The sequence below is a fragment of the Salmo trutta genome, chromosome 25, assembly GCF_901001165.1.
Source record: "Salmo trutta chromosome 25, fSalTru1.1, whole genome shotgun sequence".
Taxonomy (NCBI): Eukaryota; Metazoa; Chordata; class Actinopteri; order Salmoniformes; family Salmonidae; genus Salmo; species Salmo trutta.
In genome coordinates, this window is record NC_042981.1 from 30,741,302 (window position 1) to 30,765,878 (window position 24,577).

At 43.9% G+C, this 24,577-nt stretch overlaps 1 protein-coding gene across 9 annotated transcripts in view; it reads left to right on the forward strand.

Moving 5' to 3' along the window:
- LOC115162387 (centrosomal protein of 170 kDa protein B) overlaps window positions 1–24,577 on the forward strand; it is a 50,865-nt gene that overhangs the window by 9,307 nt on the left and 16,981 nt on the right. For all 9 annotated transcript variants that reach the window (XM_029713650.1, XM_029713648.1, XM_029713641.1 and 6 more), the window contains exons 3-6: window positions 7,605–7,694; window positions 8,655–8,733; window positions 9,311–9,369; window positions 10,831–10,981. In XM_029713650.1, coding sequence (XP_029569510.1) covers window positions 7,605–7,694; window positions 8,655–8,733; window positions 9,311–9,369; window positions 10,831–10,981 — 379 coding nt within the window. The remainder of the gene's footprint in view (window positions 1–7,604; window positions 7,695–8,654; window positions 8,734–9,310; window positions 9,370–10,830; window positions 10,982–24,577) is intronic.

Below are 24,577 nucleotides of genomic sequence, written 5' to 3' on the forward strand. Positions count from 1 at the left end.
CATTTAAAGTTTGGCTACATTTTCTGGCGCATTCCTCATGTCCGCATCGGTTTGGATATGAGGCTGTAGCACACAGGCTTTTAAATTTTGTTTTTTTTAATTAAAAAGTCAAGGGCTCTGAATACTTTTCCGAATGTACTGTAAATGGTTTCCTACACACTAAGAATTCTTTACTACGCCATATTGGAGTGTATGTATGCATTTTAAGATTAGATCTCATATGCTTATCTGCATTTTTTTGTTGTTGACACAAACAACAACACAGAGTTACACATGGAATAAACAAGCATACAGTCAATAACACAATAGGAAAAAAGTCTATATACAGTGTGTGCAAATGGCGTAAGGAGGTAAGGCAATAAATAGGCCATAGTAGCGAAGTAATTACAATTTAGCAGATTAACACTGAAGTGATAAATGAGCAGATGATGTGCAAGTAGAGATACTGGTGTGCAAAAGAGCAGAAAAGTAAATAAAAACAATATGGGGATGAGGTAGGTAGATTGGATGGGCTATTTACAGGTGGACTATGTACAGCTGCAGCGATCGGTTAGCTGCTCAGATAGCTGATGTTTAAACTTAGTGAGGGAAATACAAGTCTCCTGCTCCAGCGAGTTTTGCAATTCGTTCCAGTCATTGGCAGCAGAGAACTGGAAGGAAAGGCTGCCAAAGGAGTTCGCTTTCCACACATTTACTGCGTATGCTATAATGGGTCCAAACAATAATGCAAATTTTTTTTAGGAGTCAATCCAGGAAGCAATACATCTTGTAATGTAATTGGAGAAACTATTGACTCTTCTATAGCACACCAAGGAACAGAAGCCTCTGGGTTTAACCAGGTGTTCAGAAGTTCATTTGGCATGATGGGTGATAAAATTTTTGATTTGGAACTGCAAGTCCACCTGATACTTTTGTTCACTGTAGTGTTGCATATTTAATCTGTGGTCTCTTTCTCCCCCAGATTAACTTCATGACAGAGTCAAGTTTAGACCAATAGTCTATAGGAGGAGGCAGTGGAAACATGGAACTTGTAAAATTGATACGAGGTGGACATTCATTTTAATAATTGAGATTCTAGCATGCAAAGAAGTGGCCCTTGCGGACCATCTTTTTATGCCTTTTGGATCTTTTGAAAGGTTTCTAAGTAGTTTTTCCTGCAAGTAGTGTGAATAGAGGGGGATATGGTATTGCATAAGTAGGTGATTTGCTTCTTCACTGGGTTCATGGGTGGTAGTTGCATGCTTCCCATAGCTGAGTTAAGAGGTAGTAGAGCTGATTTGGACCAGTTGATCTTGTAACCAGACCATGAGCTGAATGCTGTGAAAATAGACATTATTGACTGGAGGGATTTCTGGGCGTTTTTGACGTAGAGCAGTATGTCATCTGCATAGAGAGCAATTGCTTGTTCAGTTTGTTTGATTTTGATATGTGAGGAAGCTGAATTTTGACGTATGCTTTGTGCCAGCGGTTCAAGAGAGCGAGAAAATAGCATAGGGGAGGCGGGACAACCATGTTTACATCCTCATTGTATGGTAAATACATTAGAATGGGTAGTGCCAGTAGATATAATAAAAGGATTCACATACATGGTGTAGATCATATGTATAAATCTAGCCCCAAAACCAAAAGGTTCAAGAACAAGCCATAAATATTCCCACTCTAAGCGGTCAATGGATTTCTCTGCATCTAATGATAACACAGTACACAGGCTACCCAGATTGGAAGCCTCAGAAACCACATGAAACATGCGGCGAATGTTATCGGCTGCCTGACAACCCTTAATAAACCCTGTTTGGTCAGGATGTATGAGCTTATTAATAACTTTCTCTAGGCACATGGCTAGAACTTTGGCATACAGTGCGTTTGGAAAGTATTCAGACACTTTCCCTGTTTCCACGTTTTGTTACGTTACAGCCGTATTCTAAAATGAATTTTTGCAAATGTATAAAAAACAGGTACCTTATTTACAGTATTCAGACCTTTTGCTATGAGACTTGAAATTTAGCTCAGGTGCATCCTGTTTCCATTGATCATCCTTGTTTCTACAACTTGATTGGAGTTCATCTGTAGTAAATTCAATTGATTGGACATTATTTGGAAAGGCACACACCTGTGTATATATAAGGCCCCACAGTTGACAGTGCATGTCAGAACAAAAACCAAGCCATGAGGTCGAAGGAATTGTCCGTAGAGCTTCGAGACAGGATTTGGGTCGAGGCACAGATCTGGGGAAATGTACCCAAACATATCTGCAGCATTGAAGGTCCCCAAGAACACAGTGGCCTTCATGATTCTTAAATAGAAGTATGGAACCACCAAGACTCTTCCTAGAGCTGGCCGCCCGGGCAAACTGAGCAATCGGGGGAGAAGGGCCTTGATCAGAGAAGTGACCAAGAATCCGATGGTCACTCTGACAGAGCTCCAGAGTTCCTCTGTGGAGATGGGAGAACCTTCCAGAAGGACAACCATCTCTGCAGCACTCCACCAATCAGGCCTTTATGGTAGAGCGGCCAGACGGAAGCAACTGCTCAGTAAAAGGCACATGACAGCCTGCTTGGAGTTTGCCAAAAGGTATCTAAAGACTCTCAGACCACGAGAAACAAGATTCTCTGGTCTGATGAAACCAAGATTGAACTCTTTGGCCTGAATGCCAAGCATCACGTCTGGAGGAAACCCGGCACCATCCCTACGGTGAAGCATGGTGGTGGCAGCATCATGCTCTGGGGATGTTTTTCAGCGGCAGGGACTGGGAGACTAGTCAGGATCGAGGGGAAAGATGAACGGCGCAAAGTACAGAGAGATCCTTGATGAAAACCTGCTTCAGAGCGCTCAGGACCTCAGACTTGGGCAAAGGTTCACCTTCCAACAGGAGAACGACCCTAAGCACACAGCCAAGACAAAGCAGGACTGGCTTTGGGACAAGTCTCTGAATATCCTTCAGTGGCCCAGCCAGAGCCCGGACTTGAACCCAGTTGAACATCTCTGGAGAGACCTGAAAATAGCTGTGCAACAATGCTCCACCTTCGAACCTGACAGAGCTTGAGAGGTCCTGCAGAGAAGAATGGGAGAAACTCCCCAAATACACGTGTGCCAAGCTTGTAGCGTCACACCCAATAAGACTCGAGGCTGTAATCGCTACCAAAGGTGCTTCAACAAAGTACTGAGTGAAGGGTCTGAATACTTATGTAAATGTTATATTTCATTTATTTGTTTTTTTAATACATTTGCAAACATTTCTAAACCTGTATTTGCTTTGCCCTAATGCGATATTGTGTTTAGATTGATGAGGGAAAAAACCTATTTAATCAATGTTAGAATAATGTTGTAACGTAATAAATTGTGGAAGAAGTCAAGCGGTCTGAATACTTTCCGAATGCAATGTACATCTTCATTTCTGTTCCAATTAAACTGAGTGGATGAAAATTAGCCCAATTTGTGAGTTATTTTCCTTTCTTAGGGATTAGGGATATAGTAGCTGTGTTGATATCTCTGTGGAATTGTCCTTTTTCAATAGCAATGTTAGGCGATTCAATAATAACTGATCCTAGCTCATCCCAAAAGTTGAGAATGGGTTCAGGAGGTATTCCATCAATACCAGGCGCTTTATCTGTCTTCATATTTAAAAGAGCAGCTTTCAGTTCAGATGAAGTGACCGGTTCCTCTAAAACGGTTTCTTCCTGAGAAAGTTTGGGCAACGTAAGGTTCTCCAGGAACCGCCGACAAGCAGAACCATCAAAGCTATTTGAAGAACTGTATAAATCTGACTGACTAATATGCTATAAAAGTTAATTATTTCTGTAGGATCAGATATCAGTCCCTTTAATAGGGGATCTGAATAGCTGTATTGATGATCTTGTTTCAGCATGTTTAAGCTGCAGTGCCAGTAAGAGGCTAGGCCTACTCCCTTAAACAGTATTTTTGTCACACCCTCTGCTCTGTTGCAACAGGTCATTAAGTTTGTCTACTTGTTTTTATCCCAATTTCTCTCTCTGAGTCGTTGTCTTCCTGCATTTTACAATGATTTTTCCAACTCACTGATCTTCTGAAGTCTTAATTTCTGGAAATGCAAGGAAAAATGTGTAGTGTTTACGCTTATGAAACCTTTTACAGCTAACCATACCATAGTTGAGTCCTCCACTGAGTAATCATTTATTACTAAAAAATATTTTAAGTTGGATCTAAACTGAAAAAGGAAGTCAGTTGTCTAGTGAAGTATTGTTAAACCTTCATCTCAGTGCACATTTTTTCATTGGGAAGATTTGAAATTTACAGAAGAATGATCAGATATAAAAACATTACAGGCCGTTCTAAGTTCCATGTTACCTGTAATATCAGTAGATGTTGAAACATAGTAAATTCTCGAGAAAGTCTTAAATCTAACAGAAAAGCATGTATAGTCCTTAGTTGTGGGATTTTGAAGTCTCCGATGGTCATTAAGATCTTTAAGAAATTGATTAAGTGCACTGGAAACATTCACTTGTGATGAGCTATGAGACGGTTCAGATCGATCTAGCTTAGCATCAATAATGGCATTCATGTCAGTTCCAATAATAAGCATATAATCCGATTTTAAATTGATCAGGCTTCTGGTTACAGAAGGGAGAACACCTTTGTCATATGGGTTAGGAACATAAATAAATACAAATGCTATTTTACATATGCTCCACTCTGTATGGAAGTAAGTACATCTGCCCTGTATCATTTCCACTTTCTTCAATTATAAAGGGTAAGTTGCGTTTATGTAGAATCCGTACCCTTTTAGATATGAAGCAGGAAGCAGCTGCCAGTTTGTAGTATTTGTTTTGAAGTCTAGGGACATCACCCTCTAAAATATGTGTTTTGATGTATTTCTAATACATTTTTAAGACTTTCTGCTAGATGTTTTCTAAGACCCCTTTTCCATCTCTTTGACCAGAAATCAAAGCATTTGTCTTCCTAAATTATAGGATGGAAAATGGTTTAAACCATTTTTTATAATAATATCTCTCTATATATATACAGTTGAAGTCGGAAGTTTACATACACTTAGGTTGGAGTCATTAAAACTCGTTTTTCAACCACTCCACAAATTTCTCGTTAACAAACTATAGTTTTGGAAAGTCAGTTAGGACATCTACTCTGTGCATGACACCAGTAAGCTTTCAACAATTGTTTACAGACAGATTATTTCACTTATAATTCACTGTATCACAATTCCAGTCGGTCAGAAGTTTACGTACACTAAGTTGACTGTGCCTTTAAAATAAACAGCTTGGAAAATTCCAGAAAATGTCATGGCTTTAGAAGCTTCTGATAGGCTAGTTGACATCATTTGAGCCAATCGCAGGCGTACCTGTGGATGTATTTCAAGGCTTACCTTCAAACTCAGTGCCTCTTTCCTTGACATCATGGGAAAATCAAAAGAAATCAGCAAAGACCTCAGAAAAGAAATTGTAGACCTCCACAAGTCTGGTTCATTCTTGGGAGCAATTTCCAAATGCCTGAAGGTACCACATTCATCTGTACAAACAATAGTACGCAAGTATAAAAATCATGGGACCACGCAGCTGTCATACTGCTTAGGAAGGAGACGCGTTCTGTCTCCTAGTTGATGAACGTACTTTGGTGCGAAAAGTGCAAATCAATCCCAGAACAACAGCAAAAGACCTTGGAGGAAACGGGTACAAAAGTATCTATATCCACAGTAAAACGAGTCCTATATCGACATAACCTGAAAGGCTGCTCAGCCAGGAAGAAGCCACTGCTCCAAAACCGTCTTAAATGGCTTAAGGACAACAAAGTCAAGGTATTGGAGTGGCCATCACAAAGCCCTGATCTCAATCCTGTAGAAAATTTGTGGGCAGAACTGAAAAAGCGTGTGCGAGCAAGGAGGCCTACAAACCTGACTCAGTTACACCAGCTCTGTCAGGAGGAATGGGCCAAAATTCACCCAACTTATTGTGGGAAGCTTGTGGAAGGCTACCCAAAACGTTTGACCCAAGTTAAACAATTGAAAGGCAATGCTACCAAATACTAATTGAGTGTGTGTAAACTTCTGACCCACTGGGAATGTGATGAAAGAAATAAAAGCTGAAATAAATTGTTCTCTCTACTATTATTCAGACATTTCACATTCTTAAAATAAAGTGGTGACCCTAACTGACCTAAGACAGTGAATTTTTACTAGGATTAAATGTCAGGAATTGCGAAAAACCTGAGTTTAATCGTATTTGGCTAAGGTGTATGTAAACTTAAACTGTAAGTGTGTGTGTGTATATATGAAATAATCTTTGCTTTCATTTAACACCCAATTTTGATATGCTCCAATGAACTTCACATTGGTGTTCATGGATCCTTTTACATGGAAATTACCCAATACTGTAGAGCTTTCAAAGTGTTGATGATAATACCAAACAAACCAGGATAATCATACTAGCCATTGCCTTGCCCAGTGCTAATTGAGACAGGAAAATAGCTACTCCGTAAGCCAGGGCCTCTCAAATCTCCAAATTAGTGGTAAACCAGTGGAGGCTCCTCAGAGGAGGAAGGGGAGGACCATCCAACTCTGTGAACTTCAGAAAAATAGTGAAATGTTAAAACTATACTAAATATATTCACGTCGCCAAATAACAGTTTTAAAATACACTGTTTTGCAATGGTCTCCCTGAAGGACATCTACCTGAATTTGTCTAATAGAAACACTCGTTTTGGTTCCAAAACACAGTTTTGCAACTGTTTTGGACTAATGATTACACCCTAGATGAGCTAGATGCAGGCAAGTGTGCAAGGCGGTATTGAATGCGTTACTGATTACTCCAATTTGTCTCTCGACATGTGCACCAATGTTAAACTTTCATTTGTAGGCTAGGTTGTAGCAACCTGATGATGGGTATAGGGAAAATGTGATTATCATGTAGTAGCCTTAACCTATCTATGTTACATTGAGCTGGGTGAATGGAAAATGAATGACCGTCATCCAATATTCTGTAATAGAAATAAGGCCATGCTCATAAGAAAATGAAGTGTCCTCCCTAATATTAAATGGCACCGACTGCCACTGTGGTTAACATGCAGTATGTGACAACAATAAGAAGGAACGATAGTAACAGTAATAACTCTGCAAATGAGTTAGGTGGGTGAATGGTCTTTGTGGTGAAGAAGAGGCCTGGAGTGGATAATGAATGGAAGAGCGAGCGATTGGCTCAGCCTGCCTTAATTACCGCTTTTGTTCTGCCCGTTAATGAGCAGAACTACAGTAGAGCTGTCTTTCTTGTCCTCCTGCCCTACCGGCTGGTGGCTTGTTGAGGACCAGGATGATTGGTTGAGTTGTGTAAAGTGCTCTTTCTGCCTGTTCAGTGTCAGACTGGGGTTGTCTTCAACCAGCGGGTACCATAATGACCCGGCTTGTATTGGTTAGGAGTAATAGGGATAATTTGCAAGAATGTTAGCAAACTCAAAGGCCTATCTGTTTGACTATGAGCACGGTGATCTACTGTACATGCATGTTGCCTTCATTGTGGATATTTAGTTTTACTGCTTATACTCATGACAGTATCCAGTCTGAAGTTTCTTAGCCATTGCCCATCAGTATGAGATGCTCAGGTATGTTCTCTGTTGCTTTACAGTCGCGCAGTGTGGACAAGCAGCACGCTGTCGTCAACTACGACCCAGCCACAGACGAGCACATGGTGAAGGACCTGGGCAGCCTGAACGGGGTAAGTCTCATGTCCCCTGCATACAGGTTGAATAAAGGATCCAGCCAGCCACAGCCCTCTCTGGAGGGTCCAGAGCACCACTACCAGTCCCTCAGGCTTTAGTACAAAAGAGCCCTCTCTCAGTGCCAGGGACAGTTGCTAGAGCAGTAATGAGCACTGTGTTTTCTGCTGGCCTGGGCCTTTTCTCTGGTGTTCCTTTCTCCCTCTCTCCCCTTCCCCCGGACACCTTCCCCCGTACTATTGCCACTTCATTGCACTGTTCCAGCCAAGCACAGGACTGAGGAGAGCGAAAGACTGTCCTTTGTTTCACTGTAGTGTTTCTCTTGGCACCAGCAGTTGGAGCAGCCAACTCTAAACAGAACAGAACTTAACATCAGAGACTTGTTACTGAAATGTATCATGGCTGTTTCCTTTGACAATTCTCTTTATTTAGTCTACTTATAGTGGTGAGCCCTTTTACAGTACATTGTTTTAACCACTGTTAGGCTATAACCTTCCACTAAGCGATACAGTATCTATACTTCTGGATTGTGGGTTTAACTTAGATTGTGTAATGTAATTAAGTCATGTAGCTTTTGCTGGTGTGTGAGTGCTTTCCGTGTCAGCCTGCTCTCTACCCACCTGTCCCCTGACTGCCTTCCTCAGCCTACTCAGGGCAGATGGCCATTACATAACTGCATAATCTCGTTAATGCCTTAATTTACAGGTAGGGTAGCTTAAATTTCACTCACAGGCAACTGCTAAGCAGCACCTAGCTAGGAAAACCCCAGGGGCTGTGTGTGCAATTGAATGACCTGTTACCAGTGTTACAACTAACTCTCATCGTCAGTATCTGTTTTTATTCCAATGGTATTGAACTAATCATGATTGTTGTGAAAGCAAATAATTACTGTCTAGATTTTTCTGACGCTTACAATGTAAACACACCAAAACAAACTGTTGTATCTCTTTTCTCCCCAGACTTTTGTGAATGATCTGAGAATCCCAGACCAGACTTACATCACCCTGAAGCTCTCTGATGTCATCCGCTTTGGATATGATATCCTTTTGATTATCTGATAATGATTGTAATTCTTTCATTGTTTTATTGATTCTTCATTGTTTGGGGATTTTCTTGATTGGATCAGAAGGATGTGTTCTTTTCAACCTCTTAAGTGCTCTCTGTGCTAGTTTCTTACAAACAATTGAATTCCATAAAGCTTTGGTCTATACTTGCTGGTAGAAAGGAATTTAAAACATTCATTTTCTTTTCCCTCTGTGGTTTGTGCACAACTCTCCCAACATGTTAATTCCCTGTGGTTTGAGTCAGGGGTTTTGGATTATGTCCCACTCTGGACTGAAAATCTTTTGGACCCTTGAACCTCTGAGCTGAAAAACATGAATAGTGAAAATGAGTTTCGATAACTGGGACAAAAGCTGCTTAAAGGTAGACGTTTAGTATGCGTTACCAGAACTTACCATGCATGCTACATGTCACATGTCTTGAGTTCTCAGAAAGTTAGAGCTTCAAGGACTGCACAGGCTAATCATTTCCCAAAATGGCAAGTGTCAGTGACATGTATTATTCTAACCCAATGGCTCCAGTTTGAATATGCTTTCCTTAACTCTGCTTTCACATTCTCATGTGTACATCCTGGAGAGGAGTCAACACAAGGTGCCAGAGGAGGCTCTCAAAGTAAGTGAGAACTTCCACATGTACAGTGCATTCGGAAAGTATTCAGACCCATTGACTTTTCCCACATTTTGTTACGTTACAGTCTTATTCTAAAATGGATAAAATATTTTTTTCCCCCTTATCAATCTACACACACTACCCCATAATGACAAAGCGAAAACCCTCAGACCCTTTGCTATGATACTCAAAATTGAGCTCAGGTGCATCCTGTTTCCATTGATCATCCTTGAGATGTTTCTACAACTTGATTGGAGTCCACTTGTGGTAAATTCAATTGATTGGACATGATTTGGAAAAGCGCACACCTGTCTATATAAGGGTCCCACAGTTGACAGTGCATGTCAGAGCAAAAACCTAGACGTGAGGTCGAAGGAATTGTCCATAGAGCTCCAAGACAGGATTTTGTCAAGGCACCGATCTCGTGAAGAGTATCAAAACATGTCTGCAGCATTGAAGGTCCCCAAGAACGCAGTGGCCTTCTTCCATTTAAGAATAGGGGAGAAGTTTGGAACCATCTCTGCAGCACTCAGGCCGCAGAGATGGTTCAGGCCTTTATGGTAGAGCGGCCAGACGGAAGCCACTCCTCAGTAAAAGGCACATGACAGTCCGCTTGGAGTTTGCCAAAAGGCTCCTAAAGGACTCTCAGACCATGAGAAACAAGATTCTCTGGTCTGATGAAACCAAAATTGAACTCTTTGACCTGAATGCCAAGCGTCACATCTGGAGGAACCCCAGCACCACCCCTACGGTGAAGCGTGGTGGCAGCATCATGCTGTGGGGATGTTTTTCAGCGGCAGGGGCTGGGAGAATAGTCAGGTTTGAGGGGAAGATGAACGGCGCAAAGTACAGAGAGATCCATGATGAAAACCTGCTCCAGACCCCTCAGGATCTCAGACTGGGATGAAGGTTCCCCTTCCAACAGGACAACGACCCTAAGAACACAATCCAAGACAAAGCAGGAGTGGCTTCGGGACAAGTCTCTGAATGTCCTTGAGTGGCCCAGCCAGAGCCCGGACTTGAACCCGATGTAATGTCTCTGGAGAGACCTGAAAATAAAACGTGTAGTGATTCTCCCCATCCAACCTGACAGAGCTTGAGAGGATCTGCAGAGAAGAATGGTAGAAACTCCACAAATACAGGTGTGCCAAGCTTGCGGCTTCATACCAAAGAAGACTTGAGGCTGTAATCGCTGCCAAAGGTACTTCAACAAAGTACTGAGTGAAAGGTCTGAATACTTAAAAAAAAATCTAAAATCCTGTTTTTGCTTTGTCGTTATGGGGTATTGTGTGTAGATTCATGAGGGGAAAAAACTTAATCCATTTTAGAATAGTGTAACAAAATGGGGAAAAAGTCAAGGGGTCTGATTACTTTCCGAATGCACCGTACATGTCATCTATGAATGTGAGTGATGGTCCGGTAGGGGCTTTTTCATTTCCTGTTTTTCCTTTTTGTGTTTATTAGCATGAGAAGTACACCAGCCAGCTGCAGATGAGTATGAAGGCCCTGGAGGCCAGGAAGAGGGAGAAGGAGAGGCAGCGTGCTGAGGAGAGAACCAGAGACTCATTCCGCTCCAAACAGGAGAAAGGCGAGGGTAAAGCTGCCCTCGCAGCAGGTAAACCTTTCCCAGTCCTGTTGTCCTTTTCTTCTAGAGACCACAGTATAGGTGCTATCCTACATTATAGACCAACCAGGCCTATGAATTTTCTCTGCAAATGTAGAAGAATGGTGCCAGAGGAGATGGCTGACGTTTTATGGGCTGCTCACCAATTGTGTTTTTTGGTGTTGTTTGTAACTTATTTTGTACATAAAGTTTCTGCCATTGTCTCTTATGACCGAAAAGAGCTTCTGGATATCAGAACAGTGATTACTCTCCTCGAACTGGACAAAGATTTGTTTTCTTTGATTATCTTATGTTTCACCGAGTCGTGTCTGAACGACGACATGGATAATATGAAGTTGGCTTGTTTTTCCGTGCATCGGCAAGACAGAACCGCTTCCTCCAGTAAGACAAGGGGTGGGGGTCTGTGTCTATTTGTCAATAACAGCTGGTGTGCGAAATCAAATGTTAAGGAAGTATCAAGGTTTTGCTCGCCTCACTTAGAGTATCTCATGATAAGCTGTAGACCACACTATTGACCAAGAGTTTTCATCTATATTTTTCATAGCTGTCTATTTACCACCACAAACCGATGCTGGCACTAAGACCACTCTCAACAAGCTGTATAAAACTGTATAAGCAAACAAGAAAATGCTCATCCAGAGGCAGCTCTCCTAGTGGCTGGGACTTTAATGCAGGGAAACTTAAATACATTTTACCTCATTTCTACCAGCATGTTACATGTGCAACAAGAAGAAAACAACTCTAGACCACCTTTACTCCACCCACTGAGACGCGTACAAAGCTCTCCCTCACCCTCCATTTGGCATAATTCTATCCTCCTGATTCCTGCTTATAAGAAAAAACGAAAGCAGGAAGTACCAGTGACACGCACAATACGGAAGTGGTCAGATGACGCAGATGCAAAGCTGCAGGACTTATTTGCTAGCACAGACTGGAATATGTTCCGGGACTCATCCGATGGCATTGAGGAGTACATCACATCAGTCACTGGCTTCATCAATTAGTGCACTGATGACGTTGTCCTCAGTGACTGACCGTACATACCCCAACCAGAAGCCATGGATTTCTGGCAACATCCTCACTGAGCTAAAGGGTGGAGCTGCCGCTTTCAAGGAGCAGGACTCTAACCCAGATGCATATAAGAAATCCTGCTATGCCCTCAGACGAATCATCAAACTGGCAAAGCGTAAATACAGGACTAAGATTGAGTCCTACTACACCAGCTCCAACGCACGTTGGATCTGGCAGGTCTTGCAAACTATTGCGGACTAAAAAGGGAAGCCCAGCCGTGAAATGCCCAGTGACACAAGCCTACCAGATGAGCTAAATTACCTCTATGCGTGCTTCGAGGCAAGCAACACTGAAGCTCTATACTAGCTGTGTGATCATGCTTGCGGTAGCCGACGTGAGTAAGACCTTTACACAGGTCAACATTCACAAGGCCGAAGGGCCAGTGGTTTACCAGGACTTGTACTCCGTGCATGCGCTGCTGTACTCCCTGTTCACCCATGACTGCACGACTCCAACACCATCATTAAGTTTACCGACGACACAGCGGTGGTAGGTCTGATCACTGACAACGATGAGACGGCCTATAGGGAGGAGGTCCAAGACCTGGAAGTGTGGTGCCAGGACAACAACCTCTCCCTCAACGTGATCAAGACAAAGGAGATGATTGTGGACTACAGGAAAAGGATGGCCGAGCACACCCCCATTCTCATCAACAGGGCTGTGGTGGAGCAAGTTGAGAGCTTCAAGTTCCTTGGTGTCTGCATCACCAACAAACTATCATGGTCCAAACACACCATGAAGGTTGTGAAGAGGACACGACAATGCCTATTCCCCCTCAGGAGACTGAAAATATTTGCCATGGGTCCTCAGATCCTCAAAATGTTCTACAGCTGCATCATCGAGAGCATCCTAACTGGTTGCATCACCGCCTGGTATGGCAACTGCTCGGCCTCCGACCGCAAGGCACTACAGAGGGTAGGGCGTACGGCCCAGTATATCACTGGGGCCAAACTTCCTGCAATCCAGGACCTCTATACCAGGCGGTGTCAGAGACTCTTAAAACTGCATTGTTGGTTAAGGGCGTGTAAGTAAACAGTAATACACCTGTTGTATTCAGCGCATGTGACAAATAACATTTGATTTGAAAATTGATGAATTTGTCTTTGTCACATGCAGTAACAGCATATCAGTCTGTTATGCCTCAGGTAAAATATAGCTGCTGACGTCAATTCTAATATCTTATTCAGGTGAGGAAGATTGTCTCCTCATAAGCATTTTATACCACAAGGTGTTAGATGATCTGTTAAGATCCACACAGTTCTCCTTGTTAAGACTACCCTTAGTGTGCGATCAAGCAATATTATGAGATGACAGGGTCAAAGGTCAATCCAGTAGGGTCAGACAAGAAGCATTACTAATATGGAACACCAGTTCGCAGGATGAGTGAAGTGACATTGGGCTTACCTGCTGAGCATGTTGAGCTGGGACAGTTACAGCCTTATCTCTGTCTGCCATGCCTCTGGACTGGGGAGGAGTGCTGAACCTACTCATGGTGCCGCTAGCTCAAGGTGTGTGTGAGGCTGTGTTTTTCCATGCCACGCGAGTGTCAGTGGTCGGTTGGTTAGGGGGATTGTAGTTTTGCTGTCTCACTCACCTTCCAGTACATACAAGTGTCCTTCTGTCCTTGTCGCCACTTTTTGGCTGCATCTTTTTGGCTTTTATGTATAGCCCGACCGATATATAGATTCACCAATATTATTGCCGTTATTGGCCTTTTACCTTTATATTGGTATCGGATAGGGCTGTGGCGGTCATGAAATTTTGTCACTGTCATTGTCAAGCAAATAACTGCCAGTCTCATAGTAATTAACCGTTAATTAACATAAACACATTTATCATCTCCTGGCGCATGGACACGCATAGCCTACAAGCCACCAAAGCAGCCCTTTGGAACATCTACATTTAAAAAAGTCTAACTTTTAATATAGCCTACACCATCACAATAGATCAATTTTATTTTAGACAGGTCTAAAGAAGCATATGAAGAAAATATAGTAATATTTTTGAAGAACATAATATCATACTCTGAGTTTTCTTTGTTAGGAACTAATATGACATATTGCTGTGGGCTACACTAGTTCGTTTAGCAGACAAGATTTGCTCAGAATTCCGTGGCATAATTTTTTTTCTTGTTTTATAGTATGAATAATATAATTGAACATAGCTGAATAAAATAAAATAATATTTTCTTCAAATGATGTCCAAGGAAGTGCGCACTTCCTTGCTGAGCAGTTAACAGGACCTTCTACAGTGAATTCAGAAAGTATTCAGACCCCTTGACTTTTTCCATGTTTTGTTACATTACAGCCTTATTCTAAAATTGATAAAGTTTTTTTTTTATCCATCTACACACAATACCCCATAATGACAAAGCAAAAACAGGTTTTTAATAATGTTTACAAATGTATAAAAAACGGATAAAATGATACCACATTTACATAAGTATTCACACCCTTTACTCAGTACTTGATTGAAGCACCTTTGTCAGCATTTACAGTCTCGAGTCTTATTGGGTGTGATGCTACAAGCTTGGCACCTGTATTTGGGGAGTTTCTCCCATTCTTCACTGCAGATCCTGTCAGGTTGGATGGGGAGCGTCGCTGAACAGCTATTTTCAGGTCTCTCCAGAGATGTTTGATCGGGTTCAAGTCCGGGCTCTGGCTGGGCCGCTCAAGGACATTGAGACTTGTCCCGAAGCCACTCCTATGTTGTCTTGGCTGTGTGCTTAGGGTTGGTGTCCTATTGGAAGGTGAACCTTTGCCCCAGTCTGAGGTCCTGAGCGCTCTGGAGCAGGTTTTCATCAAGGATCTCTTTTGTACTTTGCTCCGTTCATCTTTCCCTCGATCCTGACTAATCTCCCAGTCCCTGCCGCTGAAAAACATCCCCACAGCATGATGCTGCCACCATCGTCCTTCACTGTAGGGATGGTGCCGGGTTTTCTCCAGACGTGATGCTTGGCATTCAGGCCAAAGAGCTCAATCTTGGTTTCATCAGACCAAATAATCTTGTTTCTCATGGTCTGAGAGTCTTTTAGGTGCCTTTTGGCAAACTCCAAGCAGGCTGTTATGTTCCTTTTACTGAGCAGTGGCTTCCGTCTGGCCAATCTACCATAAAGGCCTGATTGGTGGTGCTGCAGAGATGGTTGCCCTCTGGAAGGTTCTCACATCTCCACAGAGGAACTCTGACAGAGCTCCAGAGTGACCATCGGGTTCTTGGTCACCTCCCTGACCAAGGCCCTTCTTCCCCGATTGCTCAGTTTGGCCAGGCGGCCAGCTCTAGGAAGACTCTTGGTGGTTCTAAACTTCTTCAATTTAAGAATGATAGAGCCCACTGGTGTTCTTATGGACCTTCATTACTGCAGAAATGTTTTGGTACCCTTCCCCAGAGCTGTGCGTGGACACAATCCTGTCTCGAAGCTCTAAGGACAATTCCTTCGACCTCATGGCTTGGTTTTTGCGCTGACATTTTTTTCCCACCTTTTATTTAACCAGGTAGGCCAGTTGAGATCAAGTTCTCATTTACAACTGCGACCTGGCCAAGATCAAGCAAAGCAATGCGACACAAACTGTGACATCGGGTGGTGTAGGTGTCCTGGAGGGCAGGTAGTTTGCCCCCGGTGATGCGTTGTGCAGACCTCACTACCCTCTGGAGAGCCTTCTGGTTATGGGCGTAGCAGTTGCCGTACCAGGCGGTGATACAGCCTGACAGGATGCTCTCGATTGTGCATCTGTAAAAGTTTGAGTGTTTTTGGTGACAAGCCGAATTTCTTCAGCCTCCTGAGGTTGAAGAGGCGCTGCTGCGCTTTCTTCACCACGCTGTCTGTGTGGGTGGACCATTTCAGTTTGTCCGTGATGTGTACGCCGAGGAACTTAAAACTTTCCGCCTTCTCCACTACTTTCCCGTCGATGTGGCTAGGGGGCTGTTTCCTAAAGTCCACGATCATCTCCTTTGTTTTGTTGACATTGAGTGTGAGGTTATTTTCCTGACACCACACTCCGAGGGCCCTCACCTCCTCCCTGTAGGCCGTCTTGTCGTTGTTGGTAATCAAGCCTACCACTGCAGTGTCGTCTGCAAACTTGATGATTGAGTTGGAGGCGTGCATGGCCACGCAGTCATGGGTGAACAGGGAGTACAGGAGAGGGCTGAGAACGCACCCTTGTGGGGCTCCAGTGTTGAGGATCAGCGCAGGGGGAGATATTGTTTCCTACCCTCACCACCTGGGGGCGGCCCGTCAGGAAGTCCAGAACCCAGTTGCACGGGGCGGGGTCGAGACCCAGGGTCTCGAGCTTAATGACGAGTTTGGAGGGTACTATGGTGTTAAATGATGAGCTGTAGTCGATGAACAGCATTCTTACATAGGTATTCCTCTTGTCCAGATGGGTTAGGGCAGTGTGATTGCGATTGCGTCGTCTGTGGACCTATTGGGGCGATAAGCAAGTTGGAGTAGGTCTAGGGTGTCAGGTAGGGTGGAGGTGATATGGTCCTTGACTAGTCTCTCAAAGCACTTCATGATAATCATTTAGCTCAGTTACCTAGCTTTCTTGGGAACAGGAACAATGGTGGCCCCCTTGAAGCATGTGGGAACAGCAGACTGGGATAAGGGTTGATTGAATATGTCCGTAAACACACCAGCCAGCTGGTCTGCGCATGCTCTGAGGACGTGGCTAGGGATGCCGTCTCAGCTGGTAGCCTTGCGAGGGTTAACACATTTAATGTTTTACTCACGTTGGCTGCAGTGAAGGAGATCCCGCAGGTTTTGGTACCGGGCTGTGTCGGTGGCACTGTATTGTCCTCGAAGCGAGCAAAGAAGTTGTTTAGTTTGTCTGGGAGCAAGACATCGTGGTCTGCGACGGGACTGGTTTTCTTTTTGTATTCTGTGATTGACCCTGCCACATACCTCTCGTGTCTGAGCCGTTTAATTGCGACTCTACTTTGCCTCTATACTGACGTTTAGCTCGTTTGATTTCCTTGCAGAGGGAATAGCTACACTGTTTGTATTCGGTCATGTTTTCAGTCGCCTTGCCCTGATTCAAAAGCAGTGGTTTGCGCTTTCAGTTATGCGCGAATACTGCCATCAATCCACGGTTTCTGGTTGGGGAAGGTTTTAATAGACGCTGTGGATACAACATCACCGATGCGCTTGCTAATAAACTCGCTCACCGAATTAGCGTATTCATCAATGTTATTGTCAGACGCAATGCAGAACATATCCCAGTCCACGTGATCGAAGCAATCTTGAAGCGTGGAATCCGATTGGTCGCACCAGCGTTGAACAGACCTGAGCACGGGCGTTTCCTGTTTTAGTTTCTGTCTATAGGCTGGGAGCAATAAAATGGAGTCGTGGTCAGATTTTCCGAAAGGAGGGCGGGGGAGGGCTTTGTATGCGTCGCAGAAGATAGAATAACAATGATCCAGGGTTTTGCCAGCCCAGGTAGCGCTTTCGATATGCTGATAAAAATTTAGGGAGCCTTTGTTTTCAGATTAGCCATGTTAAAATCCCCAGCTACAATAAATGCAGCCTCAGGATATGTGGTTTCCAGTTTACATAGTCCAATGAAGTTCTTTCAGGGCCGTCGATATGTCTGCTTGGGGGGATATAAACGACTGTGATTATAATCGAAGAGAATTCTCTTGGTAGATAATGCGGTCGGTATTTGATTGTAAGGAATTCTAGGTCAGGTGAACAAAAGCACTTGAGTTCCTGTATGTTATGATCACACAGCACACACCCCCGCCCTTCTTCTTACCAGAGAGATGTTTGTTTCTGTTGGCGTGATGCGTGAAGAAACCAGGTGGCTGTACCAACTCTGATAACGTATCCCGAGTGAGCCATGTTTCCGTGAAACAAAGAACGTTACAATCTCTGATGTCTCTCTGGAAGGCAAACCTTGCTCGGATTTCATCTACCTTGTTGTCAAGAGACTGGATATTGGCGAGTAGTATGCTCGGGAGTGGTGTGCGATGTGCCGTCTACGGAGCCTGACCAGAATCAAATCAAATCAAATCAAATTTATTTATATAGCCCTTCGTACATCAGCTGAAATCTCAAAGTGCTGTACAGAAACCAGCCTAAAACCCCAAACGGCAAGCAATGCATGTGAAAGAAGCACGGTGGCTGGGAAAAACTCCCTAGGAAAAACTCCTGAGAAAGGCCAAAAACCTAGGAAGAAACCTAGAGAGGAACCAGGCTATGAGGGGTGGCCAGTCCTCTTCTGGCTGTGCCGGGTGGATATTATAACAGAACATGGTCAAGATGTTAAAATGTTCGTAAATGACCAGCATGGTCAAATAATAATAATCATAGTAATTGTCGAGGGTGCAACAAGCACGTCCGGTGAACAGGTCAGGGTTCCGTAGCCGCAGGCAGAACAGTTGAAACTGGAGCAGCAGCATGGCCAGGTGGACTGGGGACAGCAAGGAGTCATCATGCCAGGTAGTCCTGAGGCATGGTCCTAGGGCTCAGGTCCTCCGAGATAAAGAAAGAAAGAGAGAATTAGAGAGAGCATATTTACATTCACACAGGACACCGGATAAGACAAGAGAATACTCCAGATGTAACAGACTGACCCTAGCCCCCCGACACATAAACTACTGCAGCATAAATACTGGAGGCTGAGACAGGAGGGATCAGGAGACACTGTGGCCCCATCCGATGATACCCCCGGACAGGGCCAAACAGGCAGGATATAACCCCACCCACTTTGCCAAAGCACAGCCCCCACACCACTAGAGGGATATCTACAACCACCAACTTACCGTCCGAAGACAAGGCCGAGTATAGCCCACAAAGATCTCCCCCACGGCACAACCCAAGGGGGGGCGCCAACCCAGACAGGAAGACCACGTCAGTGGCTCAACCTACTCAAGTGACGCACCCCTCCCATGGACGGCATGGAAGAACACCAGTAAGTCAGTGACTCAGCCCCTGTAAAAGGGTTAGAGGCAGAGAATCCCAGTGGGAAGAGGGGAACCGACAAGGCAGAGACAGCAAGGGCGGTTCGTTGCTCCAGCCTTTCCGTTCACCTTCACACTCCTGGGCCAGACTATACTTAATCATAGGACCTACTGAAGAGATAAGTCTTCAGTAAAGACTTAAAGGTTGAGACTGAGTCTGCGTCTCTCACATGGGTAGGCAGACCATTCCATAAAAATGGAGCTCTATAGGAGAAAGCCCTACCTCCAGCCGTTTGCTTAGAAATTCTAGGGACAATTAGGAGGCCTGCGTCTTGTGACCGTAGCGTACGTGTAGGTATGTACGGCAGGACCAAATCGGAAAGATAGGTAGGAGCAAGCCCATGTAATGCTTTGTAGGTTAGCAGTAAAACCTTGAAATCAGCCCTTGCCTTAACAGGAAGCCAGTGTAGGGAGGCTAGCACCGGAGTAATATGATCAAATTTTTTGGTTCTAGTCAGGATTCTAGCAGCCGTATTTCGCACTAACTGAAGTTTGTTTAGTGCTTTATCCGGGTAGCCGGGAAGTAGAGCATTGCAGTAGTCGAGCCTAGAAGTAACAAAAGCATGGATTAATTTTTCTGCGTAATTTTTGGACAGAAAGTTTCTGATTTTTGCAATGTTACGTAGATGGAAAAAAGCTGTCCTTGAAGCAGTCTTGATATGTTCTTCAAAAGAGAGATCAGGGTCCAGAGTAACGCCGAGGTCCTTCACAGTTTTATTTGAGACGACTGTACAACCATCCAGATTAATTGTCAGATTCAACAGAAGATCTCTTTTGTTTCTTGGGACCTAGGACAAGCATCTCTGTTTTGTCCGAGTTTTAAAAGTAGAAAATTTGCAGCCATCCACTTCCTTATGTCTGAAACACAGGCTTCTAGCGAGGGCAATTTTGGGGCTTCACCATGTTTCATTGAAATGTACAGCTGTGTGTCGTCCGCATAGCAGTGAAATTTAACATTATGTTTTCGAATGACATCCCCAAGAGGTAAAATATATAGTGAAAACAATAGTGGTCCTAGAACGGAACCTTGAGGAACACCGAAATTTACAATTGATTTGTCAGAGGACGAACCATTCACAGAGACAAACTGATATCTTTCCGACAGATAAGATCTAAACCAGGCCAGAACTTGTCCATGTAGACCAATTTGGGTTTCCAATCTCTCCAAAAGAATGTGGTGATCGATGGTATCAAAAGCGGCACTAAGATCTAGGAGCATGAGGACAGATGCAGAGCCTCGGTCTGACATCATTAAAAGGTCATTTACCACCTTCACAAGTGCAGTCTCAGTGCTATGATGGGGTCTAAAACCAGACTGAAGCGTTTCGTATACATTGTTTGTCTTCAGGAAGGCAGTGAGTTGCTGCGCAACAACTTTTTCTACAATTTTTGAGAGGAATGGAAGATTCGATATAGGCCGATAGTTTTTTATAATTTCTGGGTCAAGATTCGGCTTGACAAGAAGACCGCTCCGCCTGCCCCTTCTGCGGCGCCGTTGTTTTGGGTTGCCGGCTGGGATCCGATCCATTGTCCTGGGTGGTGGAGCAAATAGAGGATCCGCTTCGGGAAAGTCGTAATGTTGGTTATTTGACGTTGCTCTTATATCCAATAGTTCCTCCCGGCTGTATGTAATAAAACTTAAGATTTCCTGGGGTAACAATGTAAGAAATAATACGTAAAAAAACTAAATACTGCATAGTTTCCTAGGAACGCAAAGCGAGCCGGCCATCTCTGTCGGCACCGGAAGCTTTACAGTGTCCCAGAACTTTTTGGAGTTTATGCTACAGGATGCAAATTTCTGTTTGAAAAAGCTAGCCTTTGCTTTCCTCACTGCCTGTGTATATTGTTTCCTAACTTCCCTGAAAAGTTGCATTACGCGGGGGCTATTTGATGCTAATGCAGTACGCCACAGGATGTTTTTGTGCTGATCAAGTGCAGTCAGGTCTGGAGTGAACTAAGGGCTGCCAACTAACCTGTTGTTAGTTCTACATTTTTTGAATAGGGCATGCTTATTTTAGATGGTGAGGAAAGCACTTTGAAAGAATAACCAGGCATCCTCTACTGACTTAATGTCAATATCCTTCCAGGATACCCGGGCCAGGTTGATTAAAAAGGCCTGCTTGCTGAAGTACACTGCTCAAAAAAATAAAGGGAACACTTAAACAACACATTATAGATCTGAATGAAATAAATAATCTTATTAAATACTTTTTTCTTTACATAGTTGAATGTGCTGACAACAAAATCACACAAAAATAATCAATGGAAATCCAATTTATCAACCCATGGAGGTCTGGATTTGGAGTCACACTCAAAATTAAAGTGGAAAACCACACTACAGGCTGATCCAACTTTGATGTAATGTCATTAAAACAAGTCAAAATGAGGCTCAGTAGTGTGTGTGTGGCCTCCACGTGCCTGTATGACCTCCCTACAACACCTGGGCATGCTCCTGATGAGGTGGCGGATGGTCTCCTGAGGGATCTCCTCCCAGACCTGGACTAAAGCATCCGCCAACTCCTGGACAGTCTGTGGTGCAACGTGGCGTTGGTGGATGGAGCGAGACATGATGTCCCAGATGTGCTCAATTGGATTCAGGTCTGGGGAACGGGCGGGCCAGTCCATAGCATCAATGCCTTCCTCTTGCAGGAACTGCTGACACACTCCAGCCACATGAGGTCTAGCATTGTCTTGCATTAGGAGGAACCCAGGGCCAACCGCACCAGCATATGGTCTCACAAGGTGTCTGAGGATCTCATCTCGGTACCTAATGGCAGTCAGGCTACCTCTGGCGAGCACATGGAGGGCTGTGCGGCCCCCCAAAGAAATGCCACCCCACACCATGACTGACCCACCGCCAAACCGGTCATGCTGGAGGATGTTGCAGGCAGCAGAACATTCTCCACGGCGTCTCCAGACTCTGTCACGTCTGTCACATGCTCAGTGTGAACCTGCTTTCATCTGTGAAGAGCACAGGGCGCCAGTGGCGAATTTGCCAATCTTGGTGTTCTCTGGCAAATGCCAAACGTCCTGCACGGTGTTGGGCTGTAAGCACAACCCCCACCTGTGGACGTCGGGCCCTCATACCACCCTCATGGAGTCTGTTTCTGACAGTTTGAGCAGACACATGCACATTTGTGGCCTGCTGGAGGTCATTTTGCAGGGCTCTGGCAGTGCTCCTCCTGCTCCTCCTTGCACAAAGGCGGAGGTAGCGGTCCTGCTGCTGGGTTGTTGCCCTCCTACGGCCTCCTCCACGTCTCCTGATGTACTGGCCTGTCTCCTGGTAGCGCCTCCATGCTCTGGACACTACGCTGACAGACACAGCAAACCTTCTTGCCACAGCTCGCATTGATGTGCCATCCTGGATGAGCTGCACTACCTGAGCCACTTGTGTGGGTTGTAGACTCCGTCTCATGCTACCACTAGAGTGAAAGCACCGCCAGCATTCAAAAGTGACCAAAACATCAGCCAGGAAGCATAGGAACTGAGAAGTGGTCTGTGGTCTCCACCTGCAGAACCACTCCTTTATTGGGGGTGTCTTGCTTATTGCCTATAATTTCCACCTGTTGTCTATTCCATTTGCACAACAGCATGTGAAATGTATTGTCAATCAGTGTTGCTTCCTAAGTGGACAGTTTGATTTCACAGAAGTGTGATTGACTTGGAGTTACATTGTGTTGTTTAAGTGTTCCCTTTATTTTTTTGAGCAGTATATTTTAGGAAGCGTTTGACAGTGATGAGGGGTGGTCGTTTGACCGCGGACCCATTACGGACACAGGCAATGAGGCAGTGATCGCTGAGATCCTGGTTGAAGACAGCAGAGGTATATTTAGAGGGCAGGTTGGTCAGGATGATATCTATGAGGGTGCCTGTGCACTGTCAACTGTGGTACCTCAATATAGACAGATGTGTGCCTTTCCAAATCATGTCCAGTCAATTGCATTTACCACAGGTTGACTTCAGTAAAGTTGTAGAAACATTCTAAGGATGACCAATGGAAACAGGATGCACCTGAGGATGCATTTCGAGTCTCATAGCAAAGGGTCTGAATACTTATTTACGTAAGCTATTTCTGTTACTTTATTTTTAATACATTTGCAAAAATGTCTAAACCTGTTTTTGCTTTGTCATCAAATCGTATTGGTCACATACACATATTTAGCAGATGTTATTGCGGGTGTAGTAAAATGCTTGTGTTCCTAGCTCCAACAGTGCAGTAGTATCTAACAATACACACAAAAAAGTCAAATAATGGAATTAAGAAATATATAAATATTAGGAAGACCAATGTCGGAGTGGCATTGACTAAAATACAAATGAGTAAAGAAGTATGTAAACATTAAAATTACAAGTGTAGATATTACCTCAATTACCTCGACTAACCAGTGGCCCCGCACATTGACTCTGTACCGGTACCCCCTGTATAAAGCCTCGATACTGTTTATTTTACTGCTGCTCTTTAATTATTTGTTACTTTTAGTTTTTGCTCATCTATTTTTTTTTTTTTTACTTAACACTTATTTAAGCGTTTCACTGTAAGTTCTACACCTGTTGTATTCGGCCCATGTGACAAAAGTTTGATTTTGTTCCATTTAAGGTAGCCAGTGATTCTATGTACACCTGAAATCAGAAGTTGACATACAGTTAGGTTGGAGTCATTAAAACTCGTTTTTCAACCACTCCACAAATTTCTTGTTAACAAACTATAATTTTGGCAAGTCGATTAGGACATCTACTTTGTGCATGACAAAGTAATTTTTCCAACAATTGCTTACAGACAGATTATTTCACTTATAATTCACTGTATCACAATTCCAGTGGGTCAGAAGTTCACATACACTAAGTTGACTGTGCCTTTAAACAGCTTGGAAAATTCCAGAAAATAATGTCATGGCTTTAGAAGCTTCTGATAGGCTAATTGACAGAATTTGAGTCAATTGGAGGTGTACCTGTGGATGTATTTCAAGGCCTACCTTCAAACGCAGTGCCTCTTTGCTTGACATCATGGGAAAATCAAAAGAAATCAGCCAAGACCACAAGAGAAATCAGCCCAAAATTGTAGACCTCCACAAGTCTGGTTCATCCTTGGGAGCAATTTCCAAACGCCTGAAGGTACCACGTTCATCTGTACAAACAATAGTACGCAAGTATAAACACCATGGGACCATACTGCTCAGGAAGGAGATGTGTTCATACTTTGGTGCGAAAAGTGCAAATCAATCCCAGAACAACAGCAAAGGACCTTGTGAAGATGCTGGAGGAAACAGGTACAAAAGTATCTATAGCCACAGTAAAACGAGTCCTATATCGACATAACCTGAAAGGCCGCTCAGCAAAGAAGAAGCCACTGCTCCAAAACCGCCATAAAAAAGCCAGACTATAGTTTGCAACTGCACATGGGGACAAAGATCGTACTTTTTGGAGAAATGTCCTCTGGTCTGATGAAACAAAAATAGAACTGTTTGGCCATAATGACCATCGTTATGTTTGCAAGCCGAAGAACATCATCCCAACGGTGAAGCATGAGGGTGGCAGCATCATGTTGTAGGGGTGCTTTGCTGC